The sequence below is a fragment of the Fukomys damarensis genome, unplaced genomic scaffold, assembly GCF_012274545.1.
Source record: "Fukomys damarensis isolate Sample0158 unplaced genomic scaffold, DMR_v1.0_HiC HiC_scaffold_14, whole genome shotgun sequence".
Taxonomy (NCBI): domain Eukaryota; kingdom Metazoa; phylum Chordata; class Mammalia; order Rodentia; family Bathyergidae; genus Fukomys; species Fukomys damarensis.
This window is the reverse complement of record NW_022900926.1, coordinates 40,150,697-40,171,931: the sequence shown is the minus strand read 5'-3', so window position 1 is coordinate 40,171,931 and position 21,235 is coordinate 40,150,697. Positions and strand designations below refer to the sequence as shown.

The 21,235-nt window shown below is 39.3% G+C and overlaps 1 protein-coding gene across 3 annotated transcripts in view; it reads left to right on the top strand.

The window, feature by feature from the left end:
• Pacrg (parkin coregulated) overlaps positions 1–20,812 on the top strand; it is a 543,806-nt gene extending 522,994 nt beyond the window's left edge. For all 3 annotated transcript variants that reach the window (XM_010605899.3, XM_010605898.3, XM_010605897.2), the window contains one exon: positions 19,909–20,812. In XM_010605899.3, the coding sequence (XP_010604201.1) occupies positions 19,909–20,069 (161 nt within the window). In that variant the 3' untranslated portion in view covers positions 20,070–20,812. The remainder of the gene's footprint in view (positions 1–19,908) is intronic.
• The last annotated feature ends 423 nt before the right edge of the window (positions 20,813–21,235 follow it).

Below are 21,235 nucleotides of genomic sequence, written 5' to 3'. Positions count from 1 at the left end.
ATTGTTTTGAGTTCTTTATATATCCTTGATAATAGTCCTTTGTCTGAGGTACAGCTGGTAAAAATTTTTTCCCACATTGTAGATTGTCTCTTAGTTCTGCTGATGGTTTCTTTTGAAGTACAGAAGCTTTTTAGTAAGATGAGATCCCAGTTGTTGATTATATCTGCTAGTTCCCGTGCTACTGAGGATTTGTTCATAAAGTCTTTTCCTATACCAATGTCTTCCAGAGTTCTGCCTAACTTACCTTCCAGCAAGTTTAATGTTTATAGTTTTAATCATTTTTGAAAGCTAAGGGATCTAGAAAGAATGTTTTCTCATTATTAATATAAAAGAGATAACTATGAAAAAAGAAAACAATACTAACCACATTTTGATATATTCTTATAGAGTCTAGTAGTAACATATTCTAGCACTTTCCAATTTTCCCATTCCAACCTAGATTTTATTTTTGCCAAAATAGTATCTAGCCTGATACCTCCAGTAACAATTACAGAATATGACCCAATTATTTCTATGAGGAAAAAAAATGAATTAATTTTGGGGGTTTAGGAAACAGAAGATATTTTAATGAAAATGATCTAAAACAAAAATGCAATTGTAGTAAAATAGATGAGGAAATTGTTCTTCTTTGTATTAAAATATTTTTCATAAAGCATTAAAAATATATTAATGAGAATTTAATCTCATATAAGGAAGTGAACCTGCTATAATACTGCTTTATGTATGTTTATATAAAATTGCATAGAAGTAAAACAAATTATGTCATCATAATATTATTTTGTATCCCCTATGGAAGTATTTTTATAAAATTGTTTTAAAAAGCATATTACAGTGGGGACAAAAAAACTTAGACTGAGAATGCTCCATATAAACAAGATATTTTCATGGAGAAACAAAGAGAATCCAAAAAACAAAATTTACATTTAAAATTTGTTAATAAAAGTCAGATTGTCAGTTTCATCCTTAGATCTCCTCAAATGTAAAATGGCAGCTCAGAAAAAAGAAAATCACCGGGGAAATTTTGAAAGGGAAGTTTTTTTTTTTAAAGAACAGAAACAAAAATATTAGTTACCTATTTTTTTTTCAGAGTGGGTATTGAAAATTGAAGCCAGGGCCCTTGCACTGAGTTACTTACATCCCTGGCTCTTTTTTATTTGTTATTTTGGGACAGGGTCCACTAAGACACTAAGTTGCCCAGGCAGGACTCATTAGATCCTTCTGCTTCAGCCTCCTCCAGTGCCAGAATTATAGGCATGTGCCACCATACCCTACTACTTTTTACTTTCCTGTGCAATAAATTTTCTGACAGCTGAAAATATCTTTACATTTAAATTCTATCAGTCACAGTCATTCAAAATAATTAGTAATCATAATTGTTAAATAATTCCATAGATAATTCAAAAGCTATAGATGAATGATTATTTGATAGAAACATGATTAGAAGGAAAATGTTTTCATTTAGTTGTCTATTATAAAGGAATTTTAAAAATATTTTTGTTTTCTTTTCATATGTAACCAAGATACAATATTTGGTCAGAACAACCAGAAAGACATTTAATTATCTTGTATATATGGTGGTTTACATCTTATTCCTAGTAATTAAATTTAACCATCCTATACTGTAAACTCCTTCTCACCTGCAAAAACATGGGAAATAAAATTACCAGCTTCACTAGGCTGTTGGCAGATTAGTGAAAACTAAAATTAAATAAGCTAAATATACTTAGATGCTTAACGTAGTGAATGATATAGAGTAAGAATTAAAATTTAAGTCAAGTCATATGAAATAGACATTTCTATAAGTCAAAATTGGTTGAATATTGGGAATGTTAGCTTTTATTGCTATTGTAGATTACATGATATGTGGAGGTGAATACTGGGGATTGAACCCAAGACCTTTGAACTGAACTACATTCCTGGCCCTTCTTTATGTTTTATGTTTTTTTGTTTGGTTTGGTTTTGTTTTTGTTTGTTTTGTTTTGTTTTGTGCTAGAGTCTCTCTAAATCACTAATATCCTCAGGCTGGGCTTGAATTTGGGATTGTCCTGCTTCATCTCTCAGGGTTCTGGGATTACAGGAGTTACTCAGCTGTATTTTTTTTAACTTAAAAAAAAAGTATTCATTTCCCCTACAGTCCCCCACCCCACCATATAGAAGGGAATAACTGCAGTTTTGGTTTCAGACAGACCTAACATCAAACCCATCTCTAACAATTTACTCATATCTACAGTGAGTAGATTTGAAATATTACTGAGCACTCCAGGAGCTCCTTGAATTAATTCTATTAGGGAAATGAAAGAAATGAACAAATGAACATTCCTTGTACACCCCATGTTTGTCAAGCTTTGGGCCAGGTACTTTATGCAAGTTAGTTCACCTCAGACTCCCCTGTGAGAGGCACTGCTACTAACCTTATAATGATTAAAATAATAGCAAACCCTGATACTGTGCTTACTGTTTCCTCCCAACTAGTTTCTGTATATGACTTTACTTAATTTTCAAATAGGACTCTCACATGGGTACCTGGAAAGACTCACTATTGCTAGGGCCTTTGCCATCATCTTCTTCATGGACCTCAGAAACATTTATGGAACAAAAGAAGGGGCATAACTACAATTCCCAGCCTGGTGCCTGGGGCCTTACTTTTTCTATAGGTTCAATCCAGAGCCATGAGCTCTGCCCTAAGGTCCCCAATGGGGCCCCGACTTCCTGCTTATCAGAAAGGCTTGCTGTCCTGGGTTCCATCTGAAGTAGGAGCAGCTGGTTCTCTGGGAAAATTTTCCTCTCATACCATAGCCTGGGGCACTAGGAGACTTGGGGAAACCTGATTCAGGTAGAATTCCACCTTCACCCTGAAGGAAATACAGAACCCAACATTTATTCCTTTATGAAACTTCTAATTTACTGACTGATAGCTATCAGGCTTTTAAGGAGAATAGAAGGAACTAAAATGTGAGTCAACTTAATTTCTTCAAGTAGAAGACAACTGTAATTGGACTTAAAGGAATTTCATGGTTTGAGTAGTTCTATATGGGTGTTGTTCAAGGTCCTCATCATATAGTTCTTGGCAGAATTAATGAAGGGTTTCCTGGCAGACTCAGTCCTGGGCACGTGGAAACACAGCAGCCTGACAATGTATTCATGCATTTTATTGCACTCGATCTCTTGGAAGGGACAATAGTTAGACCTTCCCAAGGGGAGAAAAGCTGCTTTAAAACCTATGCAATGATTTCTGCAAACAGCTTTTTTTCTTAAGTGATGACATTATATCTTCTAACAGGTTATAACTACATAACAGAAAGTAAAAGAAATACACAGATAATTCTGAACTAAAAATCACATGTACCCCTATCCAAATAATTATATTTACCTTAATTAATTGAATGGCTATGTCATTATCAATCTGACTTTGCAGTAGCCTCCTATCTATCAAAAATTCAAAATACTTCTGTAATGTTTGATTTCTGTAATGTTCTGCTCCCAAATAGCTGCTCCTGCTACAAAGCTTTATTTTGTTCGCTAAGTTGAAATAAGATGTAAAGACTTCCTCCTATTATTCACTAAAGACAGTGGTCAAATTTATCAGCAGACCTCAAAACAAAGCTGTCAAAACCGTATGTGCTGATGTTTAAAAGGGCTATTAGTACCCCCACTGAAATGCTGCTCTGGCCAGAGGTCACGGCTAAGGTCATTGGCAGAGTTTTATAAGGAGGCTCATGTTGCAGCTGTCTACACTGTCCCTGGCCTGAAGATAAATAGCAGACTTTAGTTTCCACTGCTACTGGTCTTTTAACCTTCAATAAGAACAAATGCTCAGCCTCAGTTCCCTCTAGATTCCCCGACTTTGTCTCCAAGGGCTACTGAATTATTTCTTACCTATCCGCCACCCCAAAGAGTTCCCAGCCACTTTCATCTTTTATGGGTCCCATCTACTATAAAATGTAGAAATGCCACCATAAGATTAGATCCCTAGCAGTTTATCTTGAGTGTTTATATTTAATAAATTACCACTTTCACACAAACCAAAAATAAAAGGGGTGACCAAATATATGCTACATTTAAATTTTTTTTAAAAAAACTTATTAGAGCAAAAATTGTTAACCCTTCATAAAATACTTCCCCTCATATGAACACTCATCCCATTGCTCCTGCCACTTTCTGAAGCAGCTCTGGAAATTCTCATGTGACTTCTGGCTCTTCCCCAAAGTCAAAATGACCATGAAAGGTAGATGCTTTCAATAATTCAGGACATTGAGGTAGCCAGAACAGAGCAACTACAGACTCTAATGAAAGAGGAACTACATTAGAAAGTGGCAAGAATGATGATATAAATGTGTTCTAAGTGAAGAGTGGTATTTTGATAATGTCCTATTATAATAATTTTATTTACTATATAATTTATAATAATTTTATTATAATAATTTTAAAACTTTAAACATTCACCTTTTTTTTAATCGCACCTTGTCTCATTTGGAGATGATCCAACCTGAAGATAACCCCAAAGCCTTCATTTGAGGTTCCTGATAAGACACAAGTTTGGGCTATATAGCATGAGTTCTAAGGTAATCTAGCCTGGTGGCCTGAATGTGGCCCTTCTCAAGATGACCTAGGAAGCAAGCTGATAGGCACTGGGCAGGCAGAAGGGGGGTTGGACAGAAAGGTTTCTAGAAACCTAATTTACTACATGATACATACATGCCCATGTTTATAATAGCACAATTCATAAATCTTGAAAACAGCCTATATGCTCATCAACAGATGAATGGATAAAGAAAATGTAATATTCAAGATCCTAATGGGGTAATTGGTAATGTGAAAAAGGAAGAAAAGGGCTAAAGGTGCAGGGAAAGTGGGAAGGGAGGGGAAGGGGAAGAAGGGAAAAGAAAAAAAATGTGAGAAAATGAAAAAATGGAAATAAAGTGTTTGTAAATGGGGAGGGAAGGAGGGGGTGAAGGGGGCAGGGACATAAAAGAAAAAAAATGTGAGAAAATGAAAAAATGGAAATAAAGTGTTTGTAAATGGGGAGGGAAGGAGGGGGTGAAGGGAGGGCAGGGACAAGGGGAAAAAAATGAACCAAGACCTGTCATGTAAAGACACAAGATCCCAATAATGACTGTAACTGTACTGTATACCTAGAATGTACCAATAAACTCAATAAAAAAAAAAAAGAAAATGTGATATTTACACGCAGTGGAGTACTCTGCCATAAAGAAAGATAAACTTTAGTCATTTGTAGGAAAATATATGTACCTTGAGACCATAATGATAAGTGAAATAAATCAGGCACACAATCTTCAATATCACATGGCTTCTCGTATATGAGAAACCCAAAATATAAATAAAGAGCAAAATAAGATAGGTAATAGGAAATAAGGAGATAGATCTCTCCTAAAGAGGGAGGGGAGGGCCAGGGATTTAGCTCAGTGGTTCTGCCTCCTGCCTCTTAAGCTCAAGGTCCCCACTGGTACCAAAAAAGAGGGAGGAGGGGAATGGGGGGAAAGGAAGAGAAGGGGAAGTTAAAAAAAATTAAAATATGTTGTGTTATATACATGTACGAACTGCCCACAGGAATGAAATTATTATGTAACGCAAACACACTCTAAGAAAGGAAACAATTCACAATAAATGTTTCTCCTTCTGAAGCCTATTATTAAATTTTTCAAAATAATTGATTAATGATATTGATGATGCAAACTCCTCTGTATTCTTAACATAATCCCTGGGATTCTTTAACTCCTAGGGCACTTCATGGGTACACCTCAGGTACCACTATGAGTTAGAGACTTTTCAAGCCATCTTACTACTCTCAGAAATTGTGCTTCTCCATGAAATTGTGCTCATGGAATCAGTCAAAAGAGATGAGCACTGCAGGGCCCTATGCATTAGAAAAATATAACTCCGGAGATTTTCTTGTTAGCTTCCTGGTATGATCATATAAGACAGTTTCTTTTTTAAAGACTATCTGATAGATAAACAGGCTAAACCCTGGGACAAATCACCCATGTAACAAAAAGTACATGGGAAAATGTTAACCCTCCCCAGTAATTAGAAAAATGCTAACTAAAGCAACCTTAAAGTTACATTTTGTACTCATAGAATTAACAAAAATTATTTTGATTATAACAGTCAATGCTATGATAAAATAGTTACTGCTGGCAACAGTGGGAACTGGCATAACCTTTCTGAATAATCGATATGGCCATATACACTAGTAACACAATGTTCATATTTCTTGAAGCAGTAACCTTGCTTCTGAAAATTGTTGCAAGGGTAACACAAGTAAAAATTTTAAAAAGACTGAAAGCACAAAATTCTCTATTATATCAGTGTCAAGCTTTGTACAAATCTGGAGTTGTCTCATTGTCTCTTAAATAGAGAAGAGTTAAGTGATTTATATTATTTCCACTCCATAGCTATTTAATAGCCATTATAGACAATGATTATGCATAGTATAGATTAAGTTTGAAAAAATGGACAAGATGACTTGGCGAAGGCTTCCATTCTAATGATAATTCGTTCCAACTTCAAGGCCTTTCTTTGCCTTCACTTTTCTGCATGGTGAGTCCTCCAAGATTGGTTTCTCCATATGAAGGTATTAACATAAATTTAATTTTCCCAGAAAAACCTTCCTGATCACCCTGCCAGGGTAGTCCCTCTCAGCCTCTCTCTACCCTGTGGCCTATTTCCCTTTTTCGCTACACATACGCTGAGTACTCTTGCTTAGTGATTGGCTGGTGCATTACCTGGCAACCCCCTCCCGGGAAGGACCTACCCCTCCAGTTCCCACTCCAGCCCACTGAATGATCCTCAGCTATAGGAGCACTAGGGCTCAGCTGGTCTTCAGAATATGACACCTGAGTTCTGGTTCCTGCTTGAATCCATGGACTCTTTCTTTTCTTCATCAAACTGGGCAGCCTCCTGATAGCAGCCACTGGTCTGAGTACGTGAACATTGTGGTGGCTTATGTCTATACTATTTGTTTGCATATTCTCCCAGTACTGGAGATTGAACCCAGGGCCTTTACACCAACCTGTATCTCCAGCTATCACCACCACCCCCATTTTTACATTTTTTATTTTGAGATAGGGTCTTGCTATGTCACTCAGTTGCCCAGACTAAGCTGGAATTTAGCCTCCAAAGCTGGAACATCCTCCTGTGTCAGCCTCCTAGAGGCTATGATTACATGTGTACACCACTGCACTTGGTTTATTTACATTTTTTGTAAAGATCTTCTGCTCAGACAGGCAGTTCTAATGGCAGGAATGTCAGGAGTCAAAGAAGTCTGCTCTGGGAAGGTTAGTGGGCAGACAACACTCCTGGCCTCTGGGAAGATGCCTCGTAGCCCCAGTAGGCAACATGAGTGGCAGACCTGGTTGCTCCTGCCTGTTCGATCAGCTGAGTGCTCTGGCTGCTACCACAGTGACCCCTCACCACCCAAACCTCACACATGTGAGAAATGGTCACCCTTTCCAACTTGGCCCATCTACCAAAGAAGAGTAGGGGACAGATCTGGAGTCATCCCAAACCAAGAGGTATGCCTGTCCACAAACACTTCTGGACCATCTTGAACCCCAAAATGCCCACCATAGGAGCCACCTCTCTGAGAGGAAGTCCGCTATAAAAATATAAACAAACAGTCTAGACATGAGGACCCATCCTCCCTTAGCAGGTCTTTGCATTTGAGACCCCAGGTCTCATTGATAGAAGTTGGTTTGGGGACAGAAGTCCTCAATAAAGAGAACTTCCACAAGGCTAGGACTAAATGGAATGATTTCTGTAGAGCTGTGAGCAGTTGAAGGACAACAAATCCCAGCAGGAATCACTGGCCAAGAAATCAAGTGGAAAGAGCCCTTTGTCTTAGCTTCCATCAACTTCCAAGCGGTTTCACTGTCTGGAGCAGACTCTTTAGGCATCAGACCCAGTAGAAGCTCAGCACAGAGGCTCAGTTGCCAAGACATGTCCTCCCCACATTTCCTCAGGGCTCTGAAGCTGCTGTGCAGGCATCAGATTTGGGATGGGACCCAGGACAGGAACCGTGAGCTCTGTGTTGAGAGATCGAGAGCCATGGCTTTGAAGAATCTGGAAAAGAAGGGAGAGTTTCACTGGACTACGAGGCCAAAATGGCAATTCATATAGAGAAGGTGGTAGGTCCAGAGAGTTTAGTTGTATTATAAGAAGCAGGAGTGCAAGTGTCCCTAGAAAACCACATCCCAATATTCTCCCTCCTGCAGGAGCAAGACAAGAGCCATACACTGCTTCAAACTTTCTTACTGCCTCCTCTCTGACACAGCACTGTCTCTGAGGTCAGCAGGGTCTCCTTGAGGTAATGAGACTCTCTGTTTCTCTCCAGTGTAAGCTAGAAAGAGAAATGTCAGGTCTGTAATGTCAGTAATGGTCCTTTCCAGATCGTCCATGCAGTCCAGGCTTTTGCATGAACTGAGATCCATCAAGCTGCTGTAACACCCGCCCCCACTCTCTCTCTCTGTGCATGTGTGTGTGTGTGTGTGTGTGTGTGTGGTACTGGGGCCATCAACCTGTGATCCTCCTGTCTTAGACTCCATAAGTAACTGGATTGTAGGTGTGTACCACCTGACCTAGATAGCACTGTCCCTTTTGTGAGGTTGCAGAGTGAGCCCATTTTCTAAACAAGAAAACAAAAGCCTATCAGTGGTATTCCTTGGGATTGTTCTTCCTGTCCCATCCCAGAGGAATGTTAAATTATCAACAATCTAACATTATCTGGAAGCTGTAGTACTGAAGTAATATCAGCTACAGTTATAATTGTCAAAATTTATCAGTAGCTTATTATAGCACTAAAAACAGAACGCACATTCTCTCACTTACCCTGCACCTGTCCTTACAGCTACACATTACCATGCCTGCTTTAATCAGAAAGCTTCAGTAGCCAGCTACAGGCCACATGGTGGAGGGAGGCCAGGCCACTTGGGGCCCATGGGAAGCCATCCTCTGGAGACAGCCCCTGGGAGGCTCTCATCAGATTGCTGTGCTGCCTTTGTCTCAACTCACCTGTGCGAAGGCCTGACTCAGGAAAGCAAGTGGCCACACTAAACTGAAGAATTTTAAGAGATAAAAATGTAACTTGGGCAAATAAACATTCTTTATTCAAAAGTATCAAAAGTCAGCGCATTTCACTTATCAGCATTTCCAACACGCTTCAGTGTCAATTTTTGTACAAAACCAATTTTGCTGCTATGGCAAATTAAAAGTCCACAGTTAAATTTTTCCCCACCAGTTTAGATTTCTCCCTCTCCCCCTCTCTCCACCCTGCTCTCAACATTTTCTTCCCCTCTCTCCCTCTCCTTCTCTCTCTTTTTTCCTTCCTCCCTCTCTCCTTCCCTCTCCCCCACACCAGTGTGACCAAACACTTCTACTGGAATTTAGCAAAGCCCTGAACATTTGTAAAAATGTCACTAGGCAAGCCCAAGTGTTCTGCATTGGTGTTTGGTGGCAAAGTGAATACCTCTTGCCACATTTAATTCACTAATGTAGAAGCTGATAAAAGTTAATAATCAGAGCTTTGAAAGATATTTCAAGGTTATTTTAAATGGAGGGAGTTATAAAAGCCCTGAAGGTTTCAACCTTGTCCCTTTTACAGCAGTTAACTCAGTTCAGCACAGCAGATTGCTTTGATTTGTTCATTAAATATATTATTTTTGCATTAATTGAGCTCATTTGATGAGAGATACTCCTACTCTGTAAAATTTCCAGCTAATGGCTTGGAAATCTATTTGAATTCTTCCCCCATAAGTTCATTTTAGAACTTTCAAAGAGTAGACCCTTTAGGCAAGCTGAGAGATACCCCAAATACCCAACAAACACCTGATCTGCAGAAATAGTGTGACTGTTCAATGTGTTTTTTTCATTGGGAGCACAATTAGTGATTTTATCTGTTTAATCATTTTTTTCAGTAGAACAAAGAGTACATCAAGGCCATAAAAGTCTCTCACTTGGCAGCTCTGTGCCCTGCTGGGCAGGCTGATCATCTGTAACAATGTAGCTATCCTGCGCTCTGGTGCTAGATACAAAGGCTCCCAAGTTGAGTTCATAATTACTACACACAGATGAAAGTTCTCAAAGACAATCTGAGAAATGCCTTTTCCCACAATCTACTGTGTTAGCTGATAATGGTTGTTAAGAATCTGAGATTTCTTTTTTTTTTTTTCATTTTTGTGTCTCAATTATAGAAAATATCCAAGGCTGAAAATGGGTTCTATCTGCTATCATTAATGTTTCCTGGAAATGGAAAATGGTGATTCCAGCTGTGATTCTGGCTCATTGAAACAGTTCTCGGCACCAGTCTGGAAGTAGCTAAAATTATTTCCAATAGGTTTTCAACACTTTTTTTCTCTTTAGGGTTGCATGTATATTTTTTATTCATTAAATTTATGTGTAGATTTTAGGTATACAGTATGATACATTCATCATTGGAAATTTTCACCTTTTTATGATATATCTTGGTTCTTATTTATTTCCCCCATCCTCTTGCCTTCCCTTCAACCCCTCCACCCTTCCCTATTTACAGGTGTTGTTTCTATTTTTTTCCTTTTCTCATATATATTCCTTTCCTTCTTTCCTTTCCCCTACCCCTCCCACTTCCCTTTCCCCCTTGGACCTTTACTTCCTATTCAAATTATCTATTATACATTTGATCTCACACCAGAGAAACTATTGTATCACTCTTGAAAACAGCAATCAGTAATTCTTTCCCAATCAAAATTGCTTATTTTCCTGTTTCACAAGCTGGTTGAAAATGATCATGTAGCTATGGAGGAAATTATATTAAGGAAATTCAAATATTAACTGAAAGCTCTATAAAAAGCCAGTGTTTTTCTCTTCATAGAGTAAAGGCTACTAATAAAGCAAATAGGATAATCTGATTTTCCACTTTGAAAAAGGAAAGTGTTTTTCAGCACATTTAAGGGACACAGGTACACCCCCCAACCCCACCAGCCTAATAAAGAATGGGAACTTTGAACTTTGCTTCATGAACTCTTTCAACATTTGTGACTTGAATTTGGCTTGTATTTTTGTTTACTATTAGAAAGACCATTTGGATATTTGTAAACATCCTACTTTAGACCTTCTCTCCCTATCCCTGCTATCCTACAGCTATAGGTCATGTGGCACTTCTGGTCCTTCTGCACTGAGACAGATGACACCCATCACCACCACCAAGCAACAATGATATTCCTGGACAGTGAACATCAGGCTCTGTCCTCTCTCATATATATTTAAACTCTACAAATTTCTCAACTGCAGATTACATGACTAATACATAATCTAGAAATAAACCACAATAAATGCTCACAAGCATAGGGAGAACAAAATGTTAAATTAATTCTAGATTTCCCCCATACTCACCATATATTATCTATGGCACTGAAAGGAAGGAAAGTCCTTGAAATCAGTCAGCTCTAGTCTTTTTGTTCCTGCATATATCTCTGAATGATGACATCATTTGAAGGACTCATTGAAGAGAGTCTGAGAGTCTTATACTGTAAAATCTAGGGAGGAGACACTACTTGAGCACATGTAGCAAGTACCATGTCTCCTGACACTTATTCACCTGGAACCTCTGCTGGCAATAGCCCTTGTCTTGTGGGGTATGGGGGGGCGGTTCTATAGCCATGAAGGCAAACACTCTTGTATTGATATGTTACTTTCAGGCCCCCCTTTCCAGACCTTCCCACCCTTCTTGCATTTCAGCAAGGTTCTGCCTCAGTGCCTCTTTTTCAGGATCCAAGTGTCCCCAGATCCTTGTTTCACTTTTCTAAGTCATCTTGCCTTTTAGTTTTTCTCTGTGAAGTGCAGTAATAGTAGCATTTAGCTCCTATTGCTATTCTTCACTTTATTTTTTTAAATTTATTTTTATTTTCGCTATTCTTCATTTTAAATGACCTAATCTGTGTAAGTGACATTATGTTCTTGTTGGTGATAAGACAGCAGGGAATAGATTTGAGAAAGACAACTTGGAGCTCTCTGCTCTTTTTGGACACAATCTGCTCATTGAATCATGTTGGCCAACAAGAAAAGACGTAAGTTTTCACTACATAAGCTTCAATTCAGCTCAACTCACTGATGACTGAATTTATCCTTATATTTATCACATAAATGGATAATTCAGTGAATCCACCTATTTCTCCATATAACAACCATGTCAAAATAGTTATGAGTCACAGAAAACTCTAACTTGTCTTCTGTATAGTCTTGGCCAAACCATTGTCAATTAGACATATAAAAAAATTGAGCCACACACTATTCTAAAGAATCAAAAGCTATATAGACTTATTGAAATAACAGAATGGAATAACAGTTGGTAGTGTGTCAACAAATGATTTGAGTTTTTGACAGTGTTCTCTTCCTTAACTAGAATTAATTTTATAAACATTTGGTCCTTTTTGGTTTTCTTATAACTTAATTTGAAAACTAACTTTGATGTTTACTTGATTTGTGACTTAGTTTGAACAATTATGCAGCTGTTTTGTGATAATCTTTTCAGTTGAAATACAAGCCATGCATTGAACAACAGTCATTTCCAAATATTTGTTCCAAAATTATTTCGGGATATTATAAGAAGTGAATCAGGTAGGAAAGGGTCCAGGCTTCAACCAAAGCTCAGTTTCTTTTATATACCGAGGCAGTGACAGGCTCAGATAAAGTAAACAACCTGTCCAAGGGAAAATAGCTACTAGTTAGAGAAAAACCATATGCTGGGTTATTCTCCTTGAGTCAGTGCACTTTCCACTATACCACAATTCTCCATTTGGTATTGGTGTTGGCTTCTTAGAAAAATAAACCTATTACAATTGTCTAGAAACTGTCATGGTCTAGCTGGGGGAAATTTAGATATTGCCCAACATGCACGACATCTTCAGTTCTGCAGATGACCAATGACCCGACTGAAGAGCTGTAGATGCCTCCTGGAGCTTCCGCTGAGGTGATGGCTCAGTAGCTCCCTGCTTTAGTCCCCCAGCTGCAGTGTCAAAGAAAGGAGAGTAATACATCCAGCTGGGAACCCAGGGCTTGCTTCAAAGCTTTCATCTTCAGAGGAAAGAAGTCTTGTGAATTTCATTAATGTCAACAAGATCTGAGAAGATTTGAACTATTGAAGCCCCTGGGCATCCCTAACATGCCAGATGCTATGGTTGTTATAAGTTTTGAGTTGCAACTTTGATTCACACACCCATGAAGCAAGACTTTGGGAATATCTGTGGTAAGGTCATCCTTCCATGCTAGAGACCTTCAGCCTCCAAAACAATACAGAATCGGCCAAGGAAGCAGTGACTGAGCATGGCCCCAACACAGGAATAACCAGAATTCCCAAAGGGGTGGTGTATGCTATAATTCAGGTCCCTCAAAGTAAAAACAAAGCTAAAAAATAAAGTGAAAAGAAATATATCTTTGTCATTCTAAAAGCAGCTCTCTTCATACTATTTACCCCCAACTCTTCTTCTCCTACTCAACATAGAAAACTGAATTTCATCACATCCCCTCCCTCTTCTCTTCCTTCTCCATCCCCTTGCCTTCAGCAAAGGTCCGACTGGAATTCACAGTTGTTTCCCCTGTGATCCAAACTTCCTGGAAAAAAAAAACTTTTATTCTAGAATAGGTAAAACTAGTTCTATAAAGTGAATCCAACTCCAAGTAATAGCTATTTAAGGCAAAACAGGTGTTGACATTTTAGGTATTGGAATTGAAACTAACCTGAAGATAAAACCTGTCCATGTCTCTCTTTCTCCCCTTTCTTAATTCAAATTAAAAAGAAAAAAAAAAAAACCAAAAATTTCTAAACTTGTAAACATTGTTATCTTTTGATGACATATTTTTAAATGAAAAGAATTATCTTTTGAGTAAATTTCTTTTGAAAAGCTTTAGTTTTATTGCCCTAAAACTGATATATCTACTTAAATATCAGTTCATACAAACAGGAAATTGCTGTTCTGGGCATCTTAATTATCAGGTGGCAAAATCCACTAAACCCAAAGGGAAAATTCATTTAGAATCAATCATCGAACACAAAGTGTATGATAGTTCTTTCACCTAGAATCACCCCCTAATGGTGATGCTTGCAGTAGGCTCCTCCTGCACACACTTGTCAAGACCTGAATCCAGGCTGAGTCTGCCTCTGTGCCGCAGCAATGACATCACTACCACCCAATGGGAAGCAGGAGTGTTAGGTGTGACTGATGCCATCAAAGGCATCACAGGTCTCAACAGGTAGAAGTCCTTCTAGTGAGGCTTTAGAGCTCTTAAAACTTGAAACTTTTTAGTTCAGCCTTTCAGAATAAAAAAATAATAATAATAAATCTTTCTGATCCAGAAACGACTTTTCTTCTGTTAACACTCTTTCCCCTCTGCTCTGTGCTGGCTCAGGGTCTCACCCAGCCTCATGGGCAACACCAGGGTCCTGGAGCTCAGTCAGTGCCCTGAGCACCCACACATACCCATCAGTGGGAACCGTTACAGCAGGTGCTTCTGTAGTTTGCTTCATATCTGAGAACACTCTCAAAGCTTTAGTCTCGACTTGATTTCACAGGCAAGAATTGCCAGGACGACAACATGCACTCCACACACACAGGGCCAGAGAAGCAGCAGTAGAGCAAAGAGGGTGTTGCTCAACCATCATGCCTCTGCAGCAATTTATTTCAAAGCTTCAGCTTTATGACTGCAATTTAGCCTCAAATGTTCTGAGAATCGGCTTGCCCTGTACCCAGGGCTGCCCAAGGCTAAGGGCAGTGCTGTTCTGTCTGCTTACTCATCCTTCTAGTCCTCTGAGAAAAGGTCCTAATTTCAACAGTTATTTCAAATGCCATTGTGTATTCAAGAGCCAATGTGAACCTTTTTTTATGGAGTTTAGTAATGTTACAGGTCTAGAAGTTACAGATCTAGAAGTAGTGTGCAGTGTGAGGAAAGACTGGTCAGGAGAGTCTGGACTTGGTCTGAGTCACTCCCTGGCCACACAGGTGATTCTAGTGTTTCGTTTAAGAATGTTGGGTGCATTGATTTCTGAAAGCCTCAGACCCTCTGGCCATCCCAGGTGTGACAGGGGAGCTAGACAGGGATGTTCTGCCTATGCACCCAGTGACACTGTTCTCCTGTTGTGATCTTGTTCTTCCCCGAGAGTGCCACACTGCTGCCTCTGCCAAGGACATTGTCCAGACCAACAGAGTGCTTCTTCCCTCGGGTCAAGCCTATTTATCTCCTTAGTCAATTCCAGAAAGTGCACATAAATTTCATAAATTACCTCACCTGTTAGGTATCAAATAAATAATTGGAAACTAATATCATGAGATAAAATCATGAGAATCAGAAATCTAAATTTGAAGTAAATTCTCCCTGAGTCTCCCAGGGAACAGCCACACATTCTTTACTGCTTTTCCTGTCTCTAAAACAAGAGTCCTGAGATCTGACTAAAGCAAGTGGGTCAGAGATCTCTCAAGACACAGGGCCCCGTGCCTAGGGCCACATCACACCAAGGGAGACGTATATGGTAGGGAGGCTATGGAGCCTTCATTGTCCAAAATGGGCCCGAATGTCACTGCACTCATGGGAAGATAGTTAAATAGGCTGCCTGCACTAGCTGGTGAGCTCCCCAAAGCCAGGGCCTTTGTGTTTCCTGTATCACATTACCCTCAGGGCTAGCAGAGTCCCAAGAACAGTAGCAGCAGTCTTTGTCACTGCCAGGGGCATTCTTCTGAAGCTTCCTCACCTACCAAAGATCGGGCTTGGAAGAATCCTACTCTAACCACCCAAATTGTCCTTCCTTTCTAGCTTTGTTTCCTGGGCCTTTAGTTTTTCTTCTTTTTCCTGTAGTAGTAGTAACTAAAGAAAGGGAAAAAAATGATGAGGCTTCCATATAGCATAGAAGTTGAAAGCACATGAGAAAATATTTCATCAAAATCTTACATAATCCCAGTGCACTCTTGGCCCCTGTCTTCTGAGTAGCAGGTATCTGTGTGAAATGCAAATGTGTCTTATATAACTGTCCTCTTTGCTGACCCTTGTTGACAAGGTGTTATGATAGTCTCTTCATAGGCATGAGTTGGGTTCATGCACCAGGAAGATGCCATAAGTGGACAGGGACTGGGACATACACATATGTCCCCATTCTGACTCAGTGACATCCAAAAGAAACTGTTGGGACAGTTTTTAAAAGTTTAGAGAGAAAGGAATTTGAATATTTTTAATGCTTTAACATATTGCTTAAGAAAAGTCAGTGCTCAGAGTGGTAAATGCACTTAAAATAAATTTTAACCAGGAACCACTTTGAGGCAGTTTTTGCAAAGCCTCCTGCTTACAAGAATCTCTCAGAACAGGCACTAAATCCCTTATTCTATGCTGTTTATATTGTGTACTTTTAGAAGCACAAAGCCTAGTTTAAGCTCTTATATAGCCCTATTTGTTTGGTTATAAATAAAACATATCTTTTCCATCATCAGTGTAACTTCCTAGCTGCTAAACATAAAATAGACTCCTAGCTTCCCAAATTGAAATGTCATCCTCCTAATCAGAATTGACAATTGTAAATAACCATCTGGTTGATTTTTTTTTAAATGTCCTATTCTCACAAACATATTTTCCAACAGCGTCATATGTATTTAAAATGGTGAGCTCAAACTAATCGCCTCAATTTCAGGTTCTCAAAGAAACTGACAGTATCACAGATACTGAAATGGAGATCCCATTACTCACCTGCCTCTCAACATAGTTTGACACTAAACTGTGCACTGTCATTGTTACAGCACACAAAATAAGAGATATGCTTTTTTTGTCTTTTTTCTGCCCCAATGTTACACATTCTGCAACCACAAAATATTTCAACTCCAACTCACTTTTTGAATAAGCAACTTCTGTTCTGTTCTCTTATCATTTGGGTTTCCACACTGTTGAGAAACAAAAAAGCTACATAGTTTGTTTACTCCTACAGTTAAATATATTTTAAAAAGTAAGAACAAGAAATAAAGTGTTGCTTGTCATTGCTGCTATCTAGGAGGCAGGGAGAAAACAGGGTGTGTTAGGCTTTCCATTGTGTGCAGACTTTCCACACCCCCTCGCCTCCCATCAGGAAAATATGTCTGTCCTGTGATCTATTCAGTTCTTGACCTTTTGACTAATATGCCAACAAAAGGCTCCATTTACTAGTGGTTAGTATATGGATCTTTGTCCATAAGGAACTGGATCACCGCTGTCACAACTCTGCCTCTTCCCCCATTATATTTTCCATGTGCCCTTGGGAATGTACCCTAGGCTCAGCTACTCAAACGGACCCTGACACATGCGCCTTGAGGGCCCCAACAACCACAAGCTGGAGTTCATCAAAAGCATTACTTGGCAGATGGAGCAGGAACCTAAAGATCAGCCAGAGCCTCCTGGGACCTTCTTTCCCCTCCATTACTATCTTAGGACATTGTCGTGTTCCTTACAGATACATCTCTCCATTATCCATCTCCATTGTCACACAATGTCAGTGTTCTTCCTGTGCCTTTGTCTTGACTCCTTTGTTGTTTTGTTTGTTTGGGTTTATTGTTATTGTTACTGAGATTGAACTGAGGGCCTTCACACTGATCTACATTTGCAGCCCTTTGCTAAATATTTTGAGACAAGTTCTTGCTCTGTTGCTGAATTGCCCAGGCTGTATTTAGATCTCCTGTCTCCTGCCTTTATTGCTTTTTGTCCTGGCCCCTTCAGAATTTCCTTAATATGTTTTCTCATACCCAGGACCAAGAACAACCACATTTACACTGTTAAACACAATCTTCCCCTTCTTTCTCTCTAAATTCAACTCAGAGGCCCCGTCCTTTTAAACAGCTCCCCAAAGGGAAACACAACCCTCTGTCCTTCCAACTGCATCTCTCTTTTCTCAGATCACCAGGTCAACCTTTCAGAAAAGCCTGTTTAAACCAGGTGTGGTGGTACACACCTGTAATCCCAACACTTGGGGGGCTGTCTCTGTGAGTCTAAGGCCAGCCTGGGCTACATAGCAAGACCCTGCTTAAAAAAAAAATCTGTTTACTTCAAATGTGCATTTGTCCATGTTTTTCAAAAAGCATATCTGTCATCTTGCTCAAAAACAATAGGGTGAGACCCCTTTTTTCAAAAATCTTATCTTTTATTTGTTCCATATTATAAACATTTTAAAGCCATATAACTTTATTTTCATGAAAAATTAATATACTTCACAGCTGCATATCTCACAATATATTTCTTCTTGAAAATCAATAATGTTTCTGCCTGCCTTCACCACTACCAATAGAAACCAATGGAAACACTTTTTCTGTGTTTTAGAAGAGTGATGTTTCTCTAAGAAATTTCTGGAAAAATCAAGCAAAAAAAATGCTTGTCTATGATGTGTGTGACTTTAATTGTTACATTTATTCTGGTCTGAATCACTCCCCAGTCTTTTTGAAATGTCCCAAACAACTGAGAACCTTTTGTTTGAATACCATTTTAAACTCTAATACTTTTAGATGCAAAGTAGATAAATACTTGAGGGCCATATTTGAAACACAAATGAATCAAGACCTCCCTCCTGTGAGACATAGGTTGCCATGTTGCACTGTGGTCCCTTTGTGTCCTCAGGCGAGTGTACTTCCTCCCTCCTGGCTCCTCCCAGCCTGCCCTGCTGTCCTGTGTTTCCTTCCTTCCAGATGAAAGGGTAAATGGGACAATAATAACACCTGTGTGGGAAGTGATGTCATTAGAGATGTGAGCAGATGTAGCAGAAAGCATGGAATGACTATGTATAGAGTGAAAAAATGGAGAATTTTTGAAGTTGAATGGAAGCAAAGGGGGTTGGGTTTTGTCCATCCCTAACAATCATAGTAATTCCTCTGGACTCTCAAAGTCCAGGTGCAATCAGGGATCTCTCATTCAAGTGGTTTGACATCAACTTGCACAGTAGAGTAGAGGATCTTGGATATAGTTCCCCAAAGTCTTCCCAGACCACTCTAGGGCTTCTCTTGTAGCACCCTGAGGTGGCCACAGCGGTCCTGTCAAAGCTCTGGGTGGCTGGGCCTCTACTGGGGTCTACAGGTACCCCACTGTGGCTGACCTGCCTTCCTAGGCTTGGAGATACTAAAACTGGTAGCAGCATCAACTCCCTAGGAAGCCGCACCTAGCAAGAGTCATGCAAAGGTTCAATGGTCATTCAAGCATGGCCATGGCAGAGAGAGTACTTCCCTTCCACTCTCATACCCCATATAGATAATTGCAGATAACCAAATGATTGGATCACTGGTAACAGGATACATTTTATGATGTAAACAAAAACAGTAAAGACATGGGGATGATTTAAGTCTCTTATTTCAAAATACATCTGTTTTAAACTACATGGGGAAGGGAGGGCAAGGTATGGGGAAAAATGAGAACCAAGATCTGTCATGTAAATGTACAAGTTCCCAATGATGAATGTAACTTTACTGTATACCTAAAATATACCAATAAACTCAATGAGGAAAAAAAATAAAATAAAATAAAAAAATAAACTACATGGAACCAGCTACCTGGTCTGATGATAGACTGTTCCTTCTAAATATGCCGTGCTGTGATTGTGGAAAACTCCAGACTCAAAAGACTGCTCTGTGCAGTAGTCAGATGGAAAGAAGAGCCCCTGCCTCGAAATGTCTTCTAACTGTGCTGAATTCACTCTCATTTACTCTGTTGGGTTTTCTTTTTTTTTTATTTTAGATTAATTTTCATCAGTTCCATGCTGGGATTTGATATTTTTGTGTAGTTTTTACCAGTCCTAAGTCTCAGCAAGATCCTGTAAAAATGTTAAACGATTGTGCCTCCCAACAAGCATTCAGAGAAAATTCCTAGACAGGTGTGTAGGGCTTTGGGAGAAACTGCACGAAATAACTGGCCTCTTTATGTGTTTGCATGACTCAGTCAACTCTGGAGATGGCATTGACTACAGCCAGCAGAAGAGGGAGAACATTGGGGACTTGATCCAGGAGACATTGGAAGCCTTCGAGCGCTATGGAGGGGAGGATGCCTTTATCAACATCAAGTACATGGTGCCCACCTACGAGTCATGCTTGCTGAACTGACGGGGAAGCAGCTGCAATAGGAGGAAGGCTTCCCTTGGTGCCATGGTCATCTGTCTCTGCTAAGTCTAGCATCTCATTACTTGTAACTTCTACAGCTTTCTTTCTACAGCTGCTAGAACAGTGGCTTCTGGGCCATTGGACTGTTAGCCCTTTTGAGAGCAAGGCTTTCCAATACATAAATAGTGCCTGTTTCTTAGATTACAATAGTGTACTGTGCTTATTTGTTCTACGAGAAGAATTGCTTCTTTATACAGCTTGGTTGGAGGCAGGAGTCCGAGTTAAACCTTCAGTTGTATAGACAATAAAACTATAATTTTCATACGCAATTCAGCAATTGCTGTGCTGTGTCTGCCTGCCCTGAGGGTGATGTCAGAGCCTGTAAGGGAAGAGTTTGTGCTGACTGCTTAATAGGTGTTTGTCATGGAAGAGAAGCAGCAGTTCAGCAGTGCCTCTGTAGCAGCTGTGCAGAATAATGTGCTTTGACATTCAATAAAACTGTTGAATCTATATTCCAATTACAGCAGGAAATTTTTGTAGCCCGTTATAACCCAAGCTATAAATGTAATTAATGCTTCTAGCCTACCAGTGATCCAGGCTTCAGGACCTTTCCAGTTTTTATTCGGGTGCAGGTGGGGAGGTTGGGAAAGGCTGGGATCAAGGTTAGGTTCCCAAACATGGTTTTAAACAAAACTTGTCCTGCCATATTATGACTTACCACAGCTGTGGACCAGGTATGTTATTAACAAAATGTTACCCAGATGTTTGTTCAAAAATTTTCATCATTCTTGAAATTATATATATATATATATATATATACACACATATATATATGTATATATATATAACTTAATGATGAACACTATCAAAAATTTTCATTGGCAGCTTTTTTACCCCTTGCTTCCTCACACTAACTGGATGGTTCACATAACACTACTCATTGGGTCTTGTGGTGAGCAGTACTTTAGAATTTTATTAAAACTGAAAAAAAGAAGACAAAAGATGTGCATTTTTTCACTATAAAGAAACAAGTGCTCAAAAAGAAGACTAACTATTAGGCACCCAGCCTTGGACTACAGTTATTCAGGCATGCCAGGACAGGAGCTTGGGGCACTTGAAACACAGCCCAGAAAACTTCATAAAGACAGAATACTGACTTTGCATACCTG